Raw genomic sequence first — 21,673 nt, 5'->3', positions numbered from 1 at the left:
AATCCCAAGGGAATCATTGCACAAATCTCATAGTTCACAAAAGGAATATTCTCAGCAGTTATCTCTCTCTGTCCATTCATTATTATGCATATATTAGGAATCTACCCCACCACCCCAGCTCCAAACCAGAAGACATAGAGAACCAAACTTAGCATCACAATATGTCTTTCTGCCTCCTGAACCACCATACCAAATTTGAACTTAATTGGTCAACCATAAAAAAAAAGTTATTAGGAAAAAAACCAGACACAGAAAATTTGTGGACGGAAGAAGGACAAATGGACAGACAGACTGACAGACAGACAGAGTGATTACTATAGGGCATCCGCAAATACTTGCGGGGCCCTAACAAAACAAACTTAATTTTATGTTTCATGAGTCTTTATTTACTACTACTTTGTACAGTGAAAAAAAAAATATTTAAAATAGCACAAGATGTGTAATCTGATGGATGCAGTTTCCGGATTAGTGACCCATGGTTAATAATAACTCTAAAAATTATTTTATAATTCTTGATAGTATAGATTCACTTTTATAATGAAACTATGATTAACAACTCTTTTATTGTAACTTAAGTTAATACATATTAAAAATAGTTTACAAAAAAGAACTTTCACTCATGTTAATATTTTTATATTATGCATTACTATAAACTCTAAAATCTCTTTCGTTGGAACTACATAAGCTCATTTTGATGCTTTTCCAGCAGATTGAAAAGTTCATATTTTACCTATATTTATAAACTATTTACATGTGTAAAATAAAACTGTCATTAACGTTAATATGATTTGTTGTAACATTCTAATATTTTATATATCTATTTGGCTATATTTTACCAGCAGACTGAAAAGTCAAAATAGCTCCAGAGGTCATCAGTAACGTTTGAAGGTCGTGTGGACCTGTAGACATTACGTGGCCACCAATTGTCTACAAAAAATTATCATAATATCTGTTTTTATTTGGCTTGCTGCATGATTTTTAAATCGGTGAAATAAAATATATATATATGTGCTAATTATTCAAAAAATTAAAGATATATTCTTATTTATTTTCTAAATTTTATTTGAAAAATGCAAAAACTCTCTTAAGATAAGTTTTTGACAGACAAATTGCAACACAGAAGTTAAGATTATGTGCAAGTGGCATTAAACAATTTTAATTCTACATGGTTAATTCAAAATTTGACTTGAGATATACATTCCCATTAATTTAGACTTTCCGAAGTAGACATCTCCATAATATGTAATATATGGAGATGAAGAAAATATTTTTCATTTATTTCCAACGATTCTTACAGCAACATTCCTGACTTGGTCAGCTGCAATCCAACGAATTCCCTCAAGAAGAGCCCCAACTAAGGTGCCTTCATTGTCTAAAATGCACATCTTGTTAAATACAGATATAATTAAAACTTTCACACAAACAAATTATTAGTAAATATCTCCACAGATACTGGTTATAAAAATAAAACCTGTTTAATTTGATTAAGTTTTGCCATATATTGGTATATAAATAGGACATTGCTCATCTATCTAGGAAATTTGTAAGGATAACTGCCAATAGTATGTGTGAAGGAGATTGATTTTAGAAAGTTTTAAAAAAAATTAAAAGGTAAGAAATCTTAAAATTTGTTTTTGAATGTAATAAGGGACGATTTTACCCAGTTGTCCAATAATGTTATAGTTATAGTTAGGAAATCAAAATTGTTCTTTTTAGGCAAGTTTTTATAAATCCGAATTTATAATACTGTATATATATATATTTACTGTATAGCAGAACGAAAATGAATTAAGTTAAAAACACCATGATACAAAGCTGACACATATAAAAAAATTCTTTTCTTACCTTTTGATGTAAGAGACAGAACAAATTGTTCCATTTCAGAGAATGTAACAGCGGAACCAAAGACAATCTCATTCTCGTCTTGTTTCATCACCTTCAGTTCTGAGACTCCTGTACAACTCACCAAAACTCTGGATGTCTTGTTGTTTCTGATATCGGAGCCTGATAAAGTTACAGGAATTTATCTTTAGTTTATGACACAAATAAAACACAGTCACTAAATATCTAAGTCATTTGTCTTTACATGAAAAGGAAGCTACGAACATTAGATAGTTATTATACAGTGTGACGATTCGAACAAGTTAGGGAATCAAATATTCATAATTTCAAACATGATTCTTTCTTAGATAACAAATAAACATGTTAGACCTATCAACACATGTTTTTTTTAAAAATACAAAAATATATTATTTTTGCAAAAATTAACAAATTCTACAATGCATGGCCATATGTGTTTTACACATTGTCAAAATAATTTCGTATTAAGCTTTGGTATTAAATACTTCTTTTGGTTGAAGCATTGGACATGCCGCTCATACATCGTCTCAAGCCACGGTCCGAAGTAAAAACGTCCCAACGATCTAGTCACGCAAAATTGAAGTGTGTATGTATTGAATGAGATGTACGTCATTAAGCAAAAAATACATAAATGTATATATAGCTGCATTGGACATGCCGCTCACCCATAACAATCACTGCCTCTGGATGTGCTGCTCTCACATTTTAGCAAGCTAGATGTATGTATTGAATGAGATGTACGTCATTAAGCAAAAAATACATAAATGTATATATAGTTTGAAGTACATGTATACTAAATGTCTATAAAATATTTCATTAAGAAACACGTGTATCCCCCTATTCCTGAAAATGTAAATTCTTAAAAAGTAATTAAGTACGATTAATAATGTTTTTTTCTAATAAAATTCAATATATGAATGTTGTTTCATGTATACAGACATGTAGTTTATTCAACAGAGGATTGAACTCAATATATAGCCTTCAAAAACCATTTTAGGATATAATGATACTTCCTATTTGACTTTCATAATTTTTTTTTTTTTATCTTTTGCTTTATATAAAAATGTGAATAACTGCTCTCACATTAAAGAGGTTAAAGAAAACTGCTGTAATTATATATTTTTTTTTATTCTTTATATAAAAATGTGAATAACCATTAAAGATGCTGTAATTATATATTTTGCAGACTGTCATTCGCATATGGTTTTTAACTTTGTGTGTACCTGTAATTCATTTGGAAATATTACTTCTTGACTCTCATCTTTATTTATATTACGAAGGTTTGTATCCTGAAAGGAACAATTATAGAATATCATATAAACAATTCAAATTATTTACAATATTCATAAAGTGGGTGCAATGTTAACATGGATTTTCGGGTACCACGTGCCTACTCTTATTAAAGCAATAAAATCCCCATTTTGTTTTTGTTTATATGAAATCCCATTATTTTTCAAGTGCTTTTAGATAATATTGTACCTATAAATAATGCTGTGATAAAAACGTAACGAGCAAAGTTCTTTATAGCATAGATAATTTTATTTCTTATATTCTCAGAAAATACTGACAAGTTCATTAGTCAAATTAAAATTATATCTAACATGATTAACCCAGTTCCAGGCATTCACGCATTTTAACGCATACACCATTTCCTATTTCTAACGCAATATCAAGCATATACCGTTTCCCCGCAATGACGTATTTTCACGCACTTTAAAAAATTCATTTAATCTTCAATTTTTTGCGAAATTCCTTCTAGTTTAAGCTTCCTGAAATTTTATAAAATAAGAAAAAGTTATTTTTCTATCAAAATATTACTCATAATTTTTGCGCTGAACTTTAGAGAAACTAATTCCACGCTATAAAGTGTTTGCGGTGAAATGGTACACACATATTTCTATGACTTTATCATTAAGTATGTGTTGCATAACAATTCAGTAAGTTGTGAAGAGTTAAAGTCTTTATGTAAATTGGTCACAGTGATTCATAAACATAGGATCAGGGATGCTGAGGGTTTAACTTACTGCCATATTGATATCAATCCCTTCTTCTTTTTCCGTGTTCATGCAGCATGACTTTCCCCTCCCACAACTCTAGAAAGTTAGAAAAATGAATACATTTCAAAGCCGTTGTAACTTACAAACAACAGGTATTTTATTTATCTCTGTATCCATTTAAGAGAAACCTTTTTACTCAAAACATAAACGTATGAATTAATTAATATAAAACACTGCAAATTTGGTGATTGGACGAAGCCATGATTCAGTTTTGATTATTTTATATCTATTTTCATTGTAAACGATTTTCAAATTAAAGGTTGTTTTTAACCTAAAAAGTAATTAGAGATCGGCATAACATCGTCACCCTTTTTGTGAAAGTTTACTCATCATTTATGTTTGACACACAGAAAAAAAAATAAAAATCGTTCAAATTAGGTTTTGTGTCCTCGTTGTCATGGTCACTCTTTTTTTAAAACTAATATTTCCAGCTTCTTTGAATATTTATTGAGCCGTCATACAGACGAGAAAGGAAAATTTGACAGTTCACACACATAAAAACTTTGCCCTAACGTTCTGCGTATGACGAAAATTATTTCTTTCATACATTTCAGTTTATATGTGTTGAACTTAGCCATTCTTTTTAGAGATTTTACATACATCTTGATGTGATGACTTTTAAAACTTTCCATCGTCAACTTTCTTTATTTCCGTAACAATATAACCTTATCACTTGCATGTTGATTTAATGTCGTACTGCTGATTCGGTAAGTAAGAGCTTACTGTATGCATACACAATTTCTGAAACAAGACAAGCGATTGAAAAACAAGTTCGAAAATCGTGAATTTTAATTTCTTTCAAATTCAACATTTCGCTTATTCTAGTTCAATAGCATGACCAAGTCAATGAATAAAATCTACCATTAAGTTCAGTGCTGACTAACATTATTTTACAAATTGTAGAGCCACTATATTAGGATATGTAAACTGAATCGTCTATTGGATTTTAATGTGAACAGTCGACAGGGAATGCTTAATTACTCCTCTGCTAACTATGTTTTTGAGGTAAAATTTGCTCTGCTCCAAATTTGTTGTGATTCAATGATATCGTAGCTAGTTTGAAGAAAGACTGCGTCAATGCGTGGTAGGTAACTGTTGAAGTATTCAAAGAAAATAGCTTATGGAGACTTTAATTCTAGCGTTTCCTCAATAAGAACAATATATATATATAGATTATAAATATATTAAACAGTGTGTAAGGAAGCACATGCAGTAAATGCATACACATATAATTCAGATACACATGTATACGTATAATTACCATTTAAAATGAGTGAAAGGCGTAACGAGTTTTCAAAGACATACACTTCCCAACATTTATTAAGAGATATCTGCACCGTTCTTCTGTTCCTTTCATCAAAATAGGACGTTATAACAAACGCTATACAAGCCTATACATTTATAACCTCAGCAGCACTATTAGAATTATATTCGATAACGCAATACTTACCGACTTAAAAGCCTCCAGAATAGATCGATATCCAGTACATCGGCATAAATTTCCTTGAAAAAAAAAAATATAATAACGTTGAATATGACGATTCGAACTTAGAACCAATACTTATTAAGTAACAGAAATTCTACATTCTTAAAAGACTGCATAATTCATTCTATAAATGCCTTTCGAGGAGCTGATACCAAATGGATATCCAACATCCCTACGTGAAGTAATTCTTTGTTGATATAATGTCTTTTTTACCAAAATAAGAATCACATGTGAATGAATTTTACTTATAAACAATAGTCTTTTTTATAATAAATCAGTGTTGTTATATCATACAGATAATAAAAACATAGATTATTAAAACAAAGGATTCCTATACTATAATCACCTTCTAATGCTCGCTCAAAATCGTCCTCTTCTGGCATTTTGTTATTTCTGTACATCGTGTACATCGTCATCACCATCCCCGGGGTACAAAACCCGCACTGTAGTCCGTGATACTTCAGTAAATTGTTCTAAATAAACATTGTGACTTTATGTTTATTTAGATAAAAAAAGTAGACCAAATTAATTAATTTGTTTTTAAGTTTTCTGAGTAACTGTTGATATATATATTTATGTTCATTACAATACAACCTCACTTTAAATCCAGAAATCCGAGATCATTCAATAGCTATATCTTAAAGATGAAAAAAATTCAAATTGATTATGTCTGAGTTACAGAAAAAGTATGATTACAAATTAAACATATCTATTGAAATGAAACTGTATGCAACAAAAATGTCCCTTTTCCTTTCTCTATAGTTACAAACATAAATATCTTATAAGATATTCTACAAGATTTTCTGTTTTAAAGTGGAATGGGTTCATTAGTCCTACTTGTATGGTATGAAGTCCATTCCTTGTACTTCCCACACCCTCTACAGTCGTTATGGCTGTCCCATGAAGTGTGCACAAAAGGGTCATGCAGGCATTGCAGGAATAGTGACTTAAAAGTTAAGGTTGACGTGAAAAATCTCTGATCCATTCGCTCGATTACTATATCACTGAAACATATGGAGATAACGAACAGTATTCAAGATCAAAAGTCAATAAAAAAAAATAGGAGCATAGAAAACACGGACCCCCAAAACATCAGAGTTGGGATCAGGTGCCATGGAGGTGTGAGCATCCCCTGCTGACTGATCACACCCGCCGTGTGCTTCTTGTTCATAATTGGGAAATAACGGGAAAATCCGTCGTCAATTCAGTGTATAAAAAATGGACTAACAATAAATATGAGAAACATCAGTCAGCATTTGACTCGATGATAAATTGTATTTGCTGACAAGGTCATTGTATCGACCATAGAACTTACGAAATGATGATTTTTAACGAAACTGCTGATATTATTGTTTCATTAACCCGTTTGTCGATAATTTACCTCGATTTAGAAATTGTAAATACGTAAAGCATGCTCCTGCTTATCGAATCAACTGAGATATATTAACTCCGTGTAAAAGACATAAGAGATATATAAACCCCGTATGCCGGTGATGATGGTATATTTTTGCATAAATAAGGAAAGATGACGATGGTAAAGTTAGTCATCAAGTTAATCATAGAGCTTGGTTGTTAGATTACCATTAACGTCTATTTCATGTAAAATATCTAAATATGAAACAGATTTGTCAGACTCTGAAGTACATTTATTTCAATCTCTCCCAGATATATCGTATCGACATCAGAATGGATGTTTCCATCGTTAAATGTCAGTACGCCTTTTATATATTTAAATGTCGAGTTGAAGGCTACAGCAAGTGTTTTCTTCTTTTCATGTATAAGATTTTGGACAAATTCTGCTTAAGGTAGGATTCTTCTCACATTTCTTGTATTCAAAAATTAATGAAATTTTCACAGAATCAAGAGGACAATATCACTAAGTGATGGTATCAGTGAGATTAAATTTGATTTAAAATATTCGAGGCAAGGTCAGGTCAAGGTCATTACCTTTTTCCTTGACATTAAGAATAAAAATGTGTGAAAAATCTTATTTATTTGATATATTGTGAAACTTTAGTCCGTTATTATTAATTTAAATTACATTTGAAAATTTCGTCTAGTCTTTGATTGCGTAAAAATTATAACTAAATTCAATGTTCTATAATAATTTTGAGAGGCAGAAAAGAAGATATTTTCATACGCCACCATTCCGCCAAAAATATAGTCCCTGCTAGTTTTCAAACGCAGTTTACTATTTCTATTTAAGATTGTGACGAGGAAAGAAAAATATGGTCTTTTAAATCTCTTACACCTAAATATATAAGACAAATCCTTATTATACTTATTGTACTTTGAATATTCCATCTAGTCAGAAACCAGAGAAGAATCCTTCCTTAATATGCATACAAAAATAGGTCTACTAATAACGGGGCGCAATTGGTAACCATGGGAATTCAAATAGATTGTTGAAAGACCTCGTCCCCCAAAACCACATAGATATTGTCAGTCAGAAACTCAAGCATCTTTAATGTTAACTTCAGAGTGCTTGTGTGTACAGTCAGAATGTTTTTGTTAACAAAATAATTTTGCTAATGACCAATGACAAGGTAAGAAAATTTGCAAATTCCATTTTTATTGAAAAAGCAGCTGCCAATGATATCAAAAAGCCTTGATTTTAATTTATCATGCGGAATGTTGTGTATGAAGTTGAAAAGTCATAAGCTTTTTAGCTGCTGATTTTGTTAAAAACCTTGTGATTTCAAATTGTCCAAACGTTCCTTGGAATTTCTAAGTATCCACATTTGATTTACACCACTTCTTGAATATATTGTTGCACAGTACTCTTGAAGTTTTTCTTTCGCTACTATTAATATCTTAGTGAGGAGTAAAGAAAGAGGCTTGGTTGAGCAATTACTGGAACCCGCAATGAATCTTTGTAAGGATTTTTATGAAATTTCGAAATCCAATATAGATCAGGTAGTTCAAATTCATTTTGGTTCTTTAGGATTTCAAAAATATTCAAAACTGACAAATGGTTTTGAAGAATTTCTTAGAAAGGAAACATTAATATAAGCTGGATTACCACTTGAAGTATTAAATCTAAGTTCTTCTACAAAACAATTTATATAATGAGCCTTACAAACGAAGACAAATATGAAGTATTTCACGCAGATAGGACGATTATTTTTGAAAATATTAAATAAACATGCATAAAATCAATCAGAGGTTTATTCCATTTCTTGGTTTTGAATCGAAAGCAATGTTCAAAGGATACATAATTTTCTTCTGGTGTTGGTTGTAGTAAGACACCATGACTGTGCACGCCCCACATGCTCCCTGACTGCACGCCTCCTTCGTCCCAGTCAAATATACTAGGTTAAAGGTCAAGGGCATAACTTTTGTGCGTCAACATTCTAAGTCAAATATACAAGGCCAAAGGTGAAGCATAGATTAATGCTCCCACTGTTTAACACGAGGGTTGATCCAAAAGTAAATTCACTATTCGGTAAAATTGCTAATAGTCGATGTAAAACAACAAAATTATATATGATGGAAACTTTATCTATTTCAAATTAGACCCGGAAAATACAAATTAAAATGATTTATACTTTTCAAAATATCGAATTATATACAACGTGCGATTATGGTTTTCGCCGCACCTAAATAACGTCATATGACGGATACTCGCCTCATACACTTAAGGACATACACAAGGTACCGTACCTACTGATAATTTTTCAAGATATTCTAAATTCAAACTTATAATAACATAACATTTCTTAGACAAAAAATCAGCAGGCGTTACCAGGGGTTTTGAAAAGATATCAAATTAAGTTAATTTATGCATTTTTCAAAGAAAAATGTACAAAAATTACAAAACATAAATTCCAGATTTTTTTCATCAAAAATTGTTTTAGAAGAGGTGTATAAAACCATACATAGAAATTAAAATTATTGCACACAGGTCCTTCATTCAGTGGAACTCTTCAACTCTAAGGAAGAACCCAATAAAGTTCAAACTACGTTGCTTGTGACCTTAAACGTTTCCCCTTCGTTTCATAAAAAAATATTTGAGATTCACGAACACATTCACATATTTCACTTTTTTTTAAAAAAATTCTTGGCACCAGATACATTAACTCTTTTTATAATTAAGTCCTCTGTCAAAATTCTTTGAAGAGTACCATAAGAAAAACTAAAAGTTTCTCATATCACTCTAACCGTGACATGTCTGTCTTTTTTGACAAAGTCAGACATCAGTGAACGTTTCCGTCAAACATGCCATCTTTCGGTCTTCCTGTCATATGCTGATCATTCAAATGACAATGTCCCATAACCCGCCCAAAATCATCTATAAACAAGAGTCTTATTTACATTGCCATTTTTTCTAAGTATTAAGAATAAAATTAAAATTTGTGAACGTGCAAGGATGTGTCAATCAAACCCGTCCAAAAATTTGAAGTTTCAATAACTTTAAGATGAAATAAAATTTTTAATATATTTTCGAGTGAATTGCTATTGCAATATATAAGTCTAATATTATACAGATTTGAGAAAATGTTAGCTTCAAATCTGTGTTTATGCACCTTTAAATATTCGAATAAGTGATATCAACTGTTGGAAATGAATTGGTGATATCACCTATCAGAATAGGTAATATCACATTTTGAATAATTGTTGACATATATTTGATTTGAATATGTGATATCAGTTATTCAGACAGGGGATATCAGTACTAAAATCAAATAATTTATCTTATCAATTATAGAATAGGATACATCAGCTATTCTAATAGGTGATATCTTCTATTCAAATTATTTATTAAATAACAACTGCTTCATAGACTATAAATATCCTGCATAAACTAGTACATGTAATACAATTACTTTATAAACGAAGTAAAAAAAAGTTTAGTCTATTTGTTCAAAAATAATTTTATCAGAGTGAAAGAGTCAAAACATATAGCAAGACGGATTGCAAATAGATTTTATTTTACAACTTTACGGGGATCCATAACCTGTGGTATTTCAAAATGTCTCGGACTAAAACACCAACGAAAAAGAGCACTCGAATTTGCAATTGTGAAATTGAAATTTTGGTTTCTTTGTTTGTTTGTCTGTTTGTGTGGGTTTTTTTTATTTTTGTAAATGAAAATTGGTTTTTCTATGGTGTTGTACTTAGTGTACATATACATTACATTACTTATAAATAAATCCCCTCCACTCTTTGCGCAAAAAATGCTTTTACAGAGAAATTAAAGTTCATTTTATCACTGCACTGCGGAAATAGTACAGGTTAGGGTTCAACTGAAGTACAAAAGGTCCATAAAACTTAAAGACTTGTGTTGAAACATTGTTTAAGAGTAATAAAAACTAGTGCTAATTGTAACGGGGACCGTTACAGATGTTCCCCAAACACTCCCCAACTCCCTTTTGGTGCCATGTTCCCTGTAAGCTTCATTAAATAAGACAAACTCTATGCATTTGAGATTTTAACAACGTTTACCCAGAAGTGTACCAAGTTCATTCAAATTTTAGCATTGCACGCGTGCGCATGTGCATGCATGTGCGTAATGACCATATCATCTTGACTACACAATCTATATATTTTAATATACTAAATATTAAAGAATTTAATCCAAAAGTATTTTTAAAAATACGCTCATTCAAGTGTATTTTTGATTTTGCTCATTTCACGTGCACGCACGTGCATACATTTTAATTTTTATTTAATTTTTTTTTAAACAGGTGGCTCCCATCAGCCACGTACCTCCGATCACTTGACTCTACACTAATTTAGTGTTTCGGCGGTGTGAAACGAGGTATATTTTTATAAATTGATTTATAATGAAGAAATAATTTTCATCATATTGCATATATTACAAATCCGCCTCATCAGGAGTTTATTTGCATTATGCATTTATGCATCTACACATAATATTAAAATAAATTATTTAATTGTTGAGGAGGTGAGAATATCGCCTAAGTTTTTATTGCGTTTGTAGGACACAATAGGTAATTCTGAGAAGACTTTTTTTTACAGTCTTCATCCTTTGTAAGGATGTGCCAATATTTTTATCAGTTTTCTTTTTAAATGTCGTATATAGGGGTTGTATTTTGTGACAAAAACAAGAGGAATTCCTTTTTTCTTGATGTCACTTTTACTTTTTAGGGTTTTCTCTCTGCTATAATTAGCGAGTACATTTTGCATGTTAGATTTGATTTCAATTTTATCGTATCCTCTTTTTAAGAGATTAACCTCAAACTCACGCAGGATTTCAAGAAAAGTTATTTCATTGCTTGTATTTCTCATATGGCGTATTGTTTCACCTTTGATGAATCCTTTAAAAACAGAGGAATTATGTGCACTATTCCGTTCCAAATATTGGAATGTGTTAGTTGGTTTAATGTAGGTTTTAAAATCCAGAATTTGATTGGTTTTAAATCTTTTTCCTTTGAACACTGTAGTGTCTAAGAAATTGATTTCTTGTGTGGAGATTTCATATGTGAATTTGATTAGAGGATGGTGTGAATTGGCCATTTCAAATAGTTCATGGATGACAGCTTCCGATCCGTGAAAAATACGATAGCGACCATGATATATTAAATCATTTTTCCCTGTAAATTTATCGATGATTTCATCTGTGATTTGGTGAAGGCGAATGTCGCACACAGATGGGGAACACTTAGAACCCATCGCACATCCTATTGTTTGTTTATACATAGCAGAGTTAAATTGGAATATATTGTTTTCTAGTACAAGTCGTAAAAGATTTATCGTATCCTCTTTTTAAGAGGTTAACCTCAAACTCACGCAGAATTTCAAGCAAAGTTATTTCATTGCTTGTATTTCTCATATATCTCTCCTCAACAATTAAATAATTTATTTTAATATTATGTGTAGATGCATAAATGCATAATGCAAATAAACTCTTGATGAGGCGGATTTGCAGCAATATGAAGAAAATTATTTTCTTCCTCATAAATCAATTTATAAAAATATACTTGAGGTTAATCTCTTAAAAAGAGGATACGATAAAATTGAAATCAAATCTAACATGCAAAATGTACTCGCTAATTATAGCAGAGAGAAAACCCTAAAAAGTAAAAGTGACATCAAGAAAAAAGGAATTCCTCTTGTTTTTGTCACAAAATACAACCCCTATATACGACATTTAAAAAGAAAACTGATAAAATATTGGCACATCCTTACAAAGGATGAAGACTGTAAAAAAGTCTTCTCAGAATTACCTATTGTGTCCTACATAAAAACTTAGGTGATATTCTCACCTCCTCAACAATTAAATGATTTATTTTAATATTATGTGTAGATGCATAAATGCATAATGCAAATAAACTCCTGATGAGGCGGATTTGCAGCAATATAATGAAAATTATTTCTTCATCATAAATCAATTTATAAAGATATACCTCGTTTCACACCGCCGAAACACTAAATTAGTGTAGAGTCAAGTGATCGGAGGTACGTGGCTGATGGGAGCCACCTGTTTAAAAAAAATGAGCATGGTGACCATACCTTCTTGTAGAAATCCATTACATCTATCTATGTTCTAAATCCCTCCCCGTTTGGTTGAAAACCAAGGGAGTTATAGCTGTCAAAAGTTTCAGCCAATCAGATTGCAGCGCACATACACGCACGTGTATGCATGTGCATGGTGACCATACCTTCTTGTAGTAGTTTATTATATCTATCTATGTTCCAAATCCCATCCTGTCTGGTTGAAAACCAAGGGAGTTATAGCTATTTAAAGTTTAAGCCAATGAGATTGCAGCGCACGTGCATGCACGTGTTTCCATGATAATTGCTATATATCATGTTGTAGGATATCCTAATGCATGGTTATGTTCAAAATTTCAAGGATTTCGTCAAAAAACAAGAGAGATACTGAGACTTGGGTTTCGGCCAATCAGAGCGAAGCGCACGAGCATGCGCGTGAGAACTTGCTATTTTGACCATGTCATTTTGTCTATGCTACTAACATATCCTTATATTATAAGTTTCAAAGCATTTCATTAAAAATTTAAAAAGTTACGCCCATATCAATTAAATCGGTCATTTCACATGTTGCACGTGCACGCTCTTGCAAGCACGTGCGCGCAAAATTACCTTCGTTCCGCAAATCTACATAACATGCCTACTAAAAAGGTTTTACCTAAGTCGGATGTGTAGTTTACAAGATCACTCCCGGACAAAAAAGTACCCAGGAAAAAGAAGAAAAAGAAGAAGAAGAAAAATAAGAAGAAGAAGAAACAGAGTAAAAACAATATGTTCCCCAACTTCGTTTGAGGAACATACTAATAGAAAACAGAGTAAAAACAATATGTTCCCCAACTTCGTTTGGGGAACATAACAACTTAATCCATTTTGAATCAATGCTGAGGAATTAAATTGCTTTTTGAAAATCTCACTTATTCAATTGGATTGAATGATATCAGACTTTTGAAAACGTGATATCAACTATTTAAATAGGTTATATCACTAATTATCTATAATTATGATAGGGCCATTTGCTAATTTAAAAGCTTTACAACGCGTTCAAAAAAGCACGCCGTCACTCTAACTCACAACACGCTGTCATGCTAACACAAAACACCTATTATGTAGATAATAGCATTTATGGCGATACTTTTCCTGTAAAAATAGTTGCCCCCTCTTGCGAAACACACGTTCGATTTAACCCTGTGTTGAGCCCCAGGAAATATGAGCCAAGTAGGTGGCTCATTATCCAATGAGAATTAAATAAAGAGTCACGTGGTTTTGTTATTATTGCCAAACATTGATTCGAGGACACACGTTTTTAGCCCTTTGAATTTTAATTGCCCACCACCTCCCCATTCTCATATCCACCTTTTTTATTTTTTATTTTTGCTTAGACATGAAGTTTTTCATATGTTAGAAGTATATACAGTGTACTTGTATAGCGAAGTCTGTCTATGATGTAAAAACCATTTTTTATTTAAAATTGTTGTTCTACAGGTTTTTGTTCTTGATGTCACACTTTTTTAAGATCGGGCCGTATTTGTCGCCATCTTTTGCTTTTTGTAAGCCGTATGTAATTTTTTATAAAGTTTATGTTGTATCTAGTCAGAACTAAAGTTTTCTTTGTGACCTATTTTCTATGGGGGAAATCAGAACGTATGTGTTCATATCTTGTAAAATGTATAAATTTATATGTGCGTGCAAAATGTTTGTTTTGTTTTTTGTTGATTTCCCCCCTTGTTTGTAAAACTTAATTTTTCGTCATTTACTATTGAATAAATGACACATCTTTTGCTTTTTATAAGCCGTATGTAATTTTTTATAAAGTTTATGTTGTATCTAGTCAGAACTAAAGTTTTCTTTATGACCTATTTTCTATGGGGGAAATCAGAACGTATGTGTTCATATCTTGTAAAATGTATATATTTATATGTGCGTGCAAAATGTTTGTTTTGTTTTTTGCTGATTTCCCTGCTTGTTTGTAAAACTTAATTTTTCGTCATTTACTATTGAATAAATGACATTTTCATTATATTTTATTCAGATATTTGTCCTTTCGTAATTGAAACACACATTCTGAGCAAAACAAAGCTGCGGTGAGCTGTTTGTATCTAGGAAATAGTGAGAGACATAAATAAACTCGCGGTCGCGTTATCACAACATAGAAAAACACGCTGTCTCGCTAACACGAGTTCTCACAACACGCTGTCGCGCAAACACACGAGTCGCGACGGCGTGTTGTGTATTAGCGCGACGGCATCTTGTGACGGCTTGTTTTTTTTCTGAACGCACTGTTGGGCTTTTGCAAATGGCCTTATCCGGACACGATATTATTACGTATGGCAATGTAAACACTTAAAGCTCTGATAAGCCAGTATATTATTCACCGTGAGGATACAAGTACGCCGTAAGTATTGGATGAGAGTGACCCTTGGGTCAGGATTATCAATGGATACCTTGAAAATAAAAAAAAATTTAAAACAAGGAATTATTATATGACAAAAGACGTAATTTAATAGGTTAAATATAGAACACTTGGCTTTATTTAAATCAGAACTTAACTATCACTGTACTTTTGGTATACATACGATAAACAACATTTACTGGGAAAATTTAAAATGACTGGAATGGCGTCTCATACAAGTAAAAATACATGTATTTATACATCAAATATGCATCTGCAAAATAACTCTGTTAGAAACATAAGATTAAACATATCGCAAAAGGATAGCATCTAAAATGACCATTTATGAAATAATCAATAATTTAATGATTGTTATTTAGCACTTCAGTCGTAGCATCTACGTCTACTAGGCTAATGCCTCTTCACAGCTTTCGTAAGTTTCGTAGAGTAAAAAGTCGTCCTTTACATAAAGGTCGACATGGACCCTGGTTTAAATATGTGGGGATCAACAAAATCTTTGTTTACCTTCTTCCCGTTCACAAAGAAGACTAAAGCAGACGTCTTCTCCATTCGGGATTCCTGTGTTATACAACTGACGAATACAAAGTCAAAATCTATGGCGTGCACTTCTTATCTATTTGTTTTGTGTACTGATAGTATATCACTATTAAACTATTACATGTATTTCGCCTTTACCTTTCCTCGGTATAATTAACTACCATTGCATGCGTCTGTTCATCTCTCTGCTGTGTAACTTTGTAATGAAATTAAAAAGCTTTTTTTCAGTCGAAAATTGCACCTTAAAATTATAATCTTTCATTATATTTTATTCAGTTATTTATTTGCTTTTTAAATAGGTATAACACACAAAATTCACAAAAAATGACAAAAAACATAGAATTCAACTGCATTTGTTTATCAATGGAAATCTACTAGGCCTATTGACAAACTGTAATTACATACATGTACGTAGACAGTTTTAACTTCAGCTAACACAGTTTACACGTGTATAACTTGGCGTAAATTGAATACGCGATTTCATTCAAAATCAAGTTGTCCATTTGTGAATACGTGTTAAACATTGATCCTTATTACTAGTATATTTGTTTACAAACACGATACATTTGCTCACAAACACGAGTGTATAGCCATGTTAACTGCATGTTTATTTAAGGAATACCTAATTTTTTTTCGGTTTTATGATGTGATCAATCGATTGGCTTGCGTGATAATTTGTATTAACGCCAAAGGCCTTTTTGCATCACACAAAACAATCGATTGCAATTGATCATCGTCATGAAACAAAAAAACCTGACAGTTATTCCTTATATTGCATGCTCTCGATTCCTCAAAAACACGATCGAGCTACAAGCCCCGCTTCTGTCTCTTTGTCCTGCACCGCACGTTGTTATTTTTTTTACCACGCCTATCGATCACCCAATAGATTTATGTCGAAATGAATTATTTTTACTATTTGTAATTCCATCTCGAACAAAGACATTAGAAAATTTTTAATGTAAAGATCTATAAATGTACACGGTCATCTACCTAGCACAGTTTTCCTGAAATCAACATAAGTGATAGAGGCCATATTAATCCAAAAGTCCTTAAAATAATTCAAGTCGAGTGGTAAAATAAACATGACAGTGTACTATTCGGATTAAGCCGTTTCCTTAATACCTACTGGTATATACGGATCAGGGACTGCGTTATTATGTCCCAGGGACTGCGTTATTATGTCCCGGTTCATTGTTCTTTAAACTTTCTGTACTAAGATGTTAAAAATTGTAACAGGTATACAACTAACCCGAAGCTTATTTTCCCAGGCTTTGTAGTAATAACTAACAATAAAACGCCGCTTAATGATTCAAATACAATTAAAGCTATCGTGCAAAGTCGTAAACCTATTATGATATGCAACAAGCAAAATGGTGTCTGCCATATTTCTCTACTCTGCGATAGAAACAATTCCAAATATAGGTGATCAATCTCGTTCATGGGCTATTGCACAAGTTTCTAGAAGGCCGTCTCTCTCTATCTCTCAAAGGGAGCCTAGATTAAGTTCATTCATTAAACTAGAGGTACTGAGCTCACTAAATGATGACCCGTCTACCATGTGATTTTAATGGTTGTCTATAGATGTTTTGCCTTGGGAGACCCGAAATAAGGGTCTGACCAAAAATTAAAATAAGAATGGCGTCATGTAATGTTTTTGAGTGATATAAGAAGAGTTGCTGATGAAGGATGGCTACCTTTTAATACCTCTCAAGTGGGGGTTATATATAAATATTTATAAAAGGTCACTGCCAATGTCATATCCTGCTTATCCGTATGTATAAATTGAGGATGTCATGACATGATTGTATCGTTTTGATTTTATTTGGTAAATACACTCGGTGAGTAATTTCTTAATTCTTTGTAAAAAGTAAATAGATAAGAAATAAAAAAAATATTCTCCATTTGGTTGATAAATAAATATACATACCTACAAAAAATGAGGCATAAAATATTGATTCAATGAGAATTGTTATGTTACGGTCGGTAAAAACATCTTAAAATAACTAGAACACCCGATCAAACAGAATTCCAGGGTGGTGAAAGGTTGAAGGCCATGTTCTAAAACTTCACTCAGAAAACACCCAAACTTTTGCTGTGACAGAATACGCAACTCCAGTCTAGAACTGCATCGATGGGGAGTACAGAACAAAGATAAAGGGATTTTCAGAAACTTTGAAACCTGTACAAGATGTATCAAACATATAAAAACAATCTGAATGATGAACCAACAGCTTTGGTGTTTTTCGTCAACGGGAAAAGGGTAAGTTCACTTTTTCTGATTTCAGAGAATATATGAAAAAGAGTAGAGCATGTAGAGAGAATTAAATCTTCTAGATACATGTACAATATATAAATCGAGGCTATATCTGTTAAGAAATATTTTGTTTGCTATTGATTTTTCACACGTCTGAGTAAACCAGATGTAAACATTGCTACTTCATGAAGTAAAGTGTAATTTTTGAATGGGGTCATTTTTTTTAGACAGAACAATTCACACAAACTTTTTGCTGATTCAATGCATTTTCAATATTTCAAAATGGCTCTTTAACCTCTTCAAAGGGAAGACACGTAGTTTTTTTTTATTATACTTACACTTTTAGGTTTATTTCGAAACTGAGAAAAAAAACTCAATGAGAATAAGAAAATATATTTTCTCTCATTATTAGGATGTCTCTCATTCTTCAGCAGGCCGCATTCACAATCTAGATAAACATTTCCAACATCGTCTCGTTAAAATATAAAAGCTCGTTATCAGAGCCCTGTAGACAAGCGTGAGAGTATTGACCATTTAAAACGAAGCCAGGGTTTCACTGTGTCAACAGTATATACTGTCCTAGATCAGTTAGACAGTAATGAACCGACCACAGGTGCACATGTCCGACCACTCGATTTAAATTTGAATTGTGATCTAAAATGATGTTTGATTACTACTGTACTTTACAGTTGTTAGTTACTTTATAGAATGGGATAACGCATAGATTATCTGAGAAAAAATGGGCCTTACTATTGATATCTCTAAAAAATATCATGACAATAATATTTTGATTCAAGAAATCAATTTTTCTTACATAAACAAACCGCAAGCATTACACAGTCATCTTGGAATAAACACATTTCATACATAGGTACATGTGACCATGATATGACAAAGAAACCTCTGTCTACCCATTAGTGTGAAATATCTTAGCGTGAATTTAATATCTAACAGTAAAAACCAGTGTTTATCTCTAATACAAATATGTGTCTAATTTTGAAAAATAATTCATATTTATTTTTATTTATTTTTTTTTTTTTTGAGATTAAAAAAAATTATCCTCTCCCTTTAATTTTCCATTCATACAGGCTTTGAAAAAAAACACAAACAAACGTAAAGCAAACACTGAAAAAAGTCATCGTCATTTAAAACATTCGCAAACTGTTGTATATGTTGCAGGTTTCAATTGAAAATCCGGATCCCAAAGTGACGCTGATACAATACCTTAGACGAAACTGTATCCATGAATGTAAAAACATTAAAATTCATAAGATATTTTTATAATTAAAACATTCTGATTTTACACACAAGTACTCTGATGTGGACATCGATAAGATGCTAGTGTTTCTGATTGACAATATCTATGTGGTCTTTTGGAGACTTGGTCCAATTAATTGGAATTCCCATGAGTACGAATTGCGCTCCCTTAATAGCAAAGCTATTTTTGTATTTATATGAAGCAGACTTTGTCCCAAACCTTATACATGAAAAGAAGAAAACACTTTATATGGCCTTTATATCGACGACGTATTGTCAATTACCAATGACTATTTCCATTCTTATGACCATACGATATATCCCCGAGAGCTTGAGATAAAAGATACCACACAGTCTGACACATATGTTCCATATTTGACTATTTAACTTGAAAAAAGTTAATGGTAATCTAACAACCAGACTTTAACTTTTTAATTGTCAACTCTCCTTTACTTATGCAGCAATATACCTTCATCACCTGCACAGAGAGTTTATATATTTCAGTTGCTTCGATACGCAATAGCAGGCTCTACGTATTTACAATTTCTAAAACGAGGTAAATTATTGACAAACATGTTGATGAAACAAGAATATTAGCAGTCTCGTTCAAAGTCATCTTTTCGTAAGTTCTTTAGTCTATACAATGACCTTGTCAGCAAATACAATTTATCATTGAGTCAAATGCTGACTGAGGTTTTTTTTATTACTAATTGCTAGTCCATTATTTACACACTGAATTGAAGACGGGTTTCTACGTTATTACCTGATCATGACAAGGAGCACACGGCGGGTGTGACCGGTCGGCAGGGAATGCTTACTCCTCCATGGTACATGTACCTGATCCCACCTCTGATGTTTCGGATGTCCATGTTTGCTCTGCTCTTATTTTGAATTGCTTATTGGACTTTTGAGCTTGATACTGTTCGTAATCTATATATTTCATTTCATAAAAGTTTATTCTATTTGCCAAGTCGTTTTATATATTTTTTTTCGTAATGATGTTTTTAAGTAAAAATTTCGTTTTGAAATAAACAATGTTAACCTTGTAATTAATGCAATATCAATGCAATATTTATTTGCTTATGGTTTGGTTGCAACATTGCTATCTTCTCTTGAAAATTGCCAAATTACGGAAAAAATTATTTTATCGAAAAGATTTCTGTGAAAATAGGAGAAATTATATTGAATATTTTACACTTTGGCTGACACCTTTGTGAATTATAGTAAACACGTTATCCTAGGATAGATAAGTTGGTAACAGGGTACCGAGTAGGTGTGAATTTGTGGCAAAATTAATTTCTAAATCAGTCCCACTGTATGCAAACACTTTATTTCCACATCATAATAAAATCCAGTTATAACTATTTACAAGTGATTTTTTTTGCTAAAGAATAATAGATTTTTTCGAGGGACCTCATGTTTCAATCTTTCAATTATGAATTTTTCTATACCTTTAACTTTTGATGACAGTGAATTCAAGTTTCTTTGGCAATCGTGCTCTGTATGTTTATTTAGTAGTGCTTTTTTGGAGTTACGCACATAAAAACAAAAATATATGGACCACGTGATTTTCGCACAAATTAAACAGGAAATAGGTGATCCCTTTTTGCGAAGGACCTTCATAAAAGAACAAGAATTAATCGGGTAATGGGTGGATACGACATCTGAAAGACATGTTTCTTATTTTCGTTTTTAATATTTTTGCAGTCCTCAAGAACATTTCAAAGAATTTGTAATATACATAGTTTCATTGTGTAAAGAGTCATCATTTAAATTTGAAGTAACACATTCAATTAAAGATTTAGAAGCAACACTATTTTAATTACCTTTTCGTCGGGGTAGATCACACTATAATCTGAAGGGGAGGGACGACGCTTGGATTTATTCTGAGGACCAAGGAAACTAAAAGCCCATTCAATGTCCACGGTTAATGAAAATGCATTACACCCTTCCCAGTTTTGTTGTACATAATTATGTAATTTTAAAAAATCTTACATATATAGTAAACACATGAAAAGCGGAAAGTACATTCCATAACTCATAAAGTTCAAGGTCAATATTGCATGTATGTAATCTCAAGTAAGTCCTCTATTTCTTTTGGTCTCCTAAAGTTGGTGGAAAATGTAAAAAAGAAAAAAGATTTCAGATTGATTTAATATCCATGTACGAGTACACACTGTATATACATTTATGAGCAGAAAGCAAGCTGAAAACATTAATGCACACAAAACAATTGTGTCCTTGACATTTGACCTAGTATATTTGACCGGGACGAAGGAGGCATGCAGTCAGGGAGCATGTGGGGCGTGCACAGTCATGTTGTCTTACTACAACCACCACCAGAAGAAAATTATGTA

The 21,673-nt window shown here is 32.0% G+C and overlaps 1 protein-coding gene and 1 long non-coding RNA gene across 3 annotated transcripts in view; one reads left to right on the top strand and one right to left on the bottom strand.

Moving 5' to 3' along the window:
• LOC134280962 (xanthine dehydrogenase/oxidase-like) overlaps nucleotides 1-15,845 on the bottom strand; it is a 32,839-nt gene extending 16,994 nt beyond the window's left edge. The window contains exons 1-12 of the mRNA XM_062763408.1: nucleotides 15,773-15,845; nucleotides 15,242-15,299; nucleotides 8,618-8,714; nucleotides 6,241-6,349; nucleotides 5,750-5,876; nucleotides 5,368-5,420; nucleotides 3,885-3,953; nucleotides 3,084-3,149; nucleotides 2,175-2,184; nucleotides 1,846-2,004; nucleotides 1,296-1,372; nucleotides 837-927 (exon numbers count right to left, since the gene is read on the bottom strand). Coding sequence (XP_062619392.1) covers nucleotides 837-927; nucleotides 1,296-1,372; nucleotides 1,846-2,004; nucleotides 2,175-2,184; nucleotides 3,084-3,149; nucleotides 3,885-3,953; nucleotides 5,368-5,420; nucleotides 5,750-5,876; nucleotides 6,241-6,349; nucleotides 8,618-8,714; nucleotides 15,242-15,299; nucleotides 15,773-15,817 — 961 coding nt within the window. The 5' untranslated portion in view covers nucleotides 15,818-15,845. The remainder of the gene's footprint in view (nucleotides 1-836; nucleotides 928-1,295; nucleotides 1,373-1,845; nucleotides 2,005-2,174; nucleotides 2,185-3,083; nucleotides 3,150-3,884; nucleotides 3,954-5,367; nucleotides 5,421-5,749; nucleotides 5,877-6,240; nucleotides 6,350-8,617; nucleotides 8,715-15,241; nucleotides 15,300-15,772) is intronic.
• A 1,147-nt stretch (nucleotides 15,846-16,992) lies between these two features.
• LOC134280961 (uncharacterized) lies at nucleotides 16,993-21,670 on the top strand. 2 transcript variants are annotated; one of them, XR_009995001.1, is made up of 4 exons: nucleotides 16,993-17,041; nucleotides 17,830-18,065; nucleotides 19,239-19,296; nucleotides 21,574-21,670. It is a non-coding gene; the product is annotated as an uncharacterized LOC134280961 (long non-coding RNA). The 2 variants fall into 2 exon arrangements; XR_009995002.1 differs by lacking the exon at nucleotides 16,993-17,041 and having other exon boundaries at nucleotides 17,813-18,065.
• Nucleotides 21,671-21,673: the final 3 nt, after the last annotated feature.

This window comes from Saccostrea cucullata, unplaced genomic scaffold, assembly GCF_032062105.1.
Source record: "Saccostrea cucullata isolate Sc308-1 unplaced genomic scaffold, CSIRO_AGI_Scuc_v1 ctg5544, whole genome shotgun sequence".
Lineage (NCBI taxonomy): Eukaryota > Metazoa > Mollusca > Bivalvia > Ostreida > Ostreidae > Saccostrea > Saccostrea cuccullata.
Note: the sequence above shows the minus strand (reverse complement) of the source record. Positions and strands in the feature narration are given on the sequence as shown.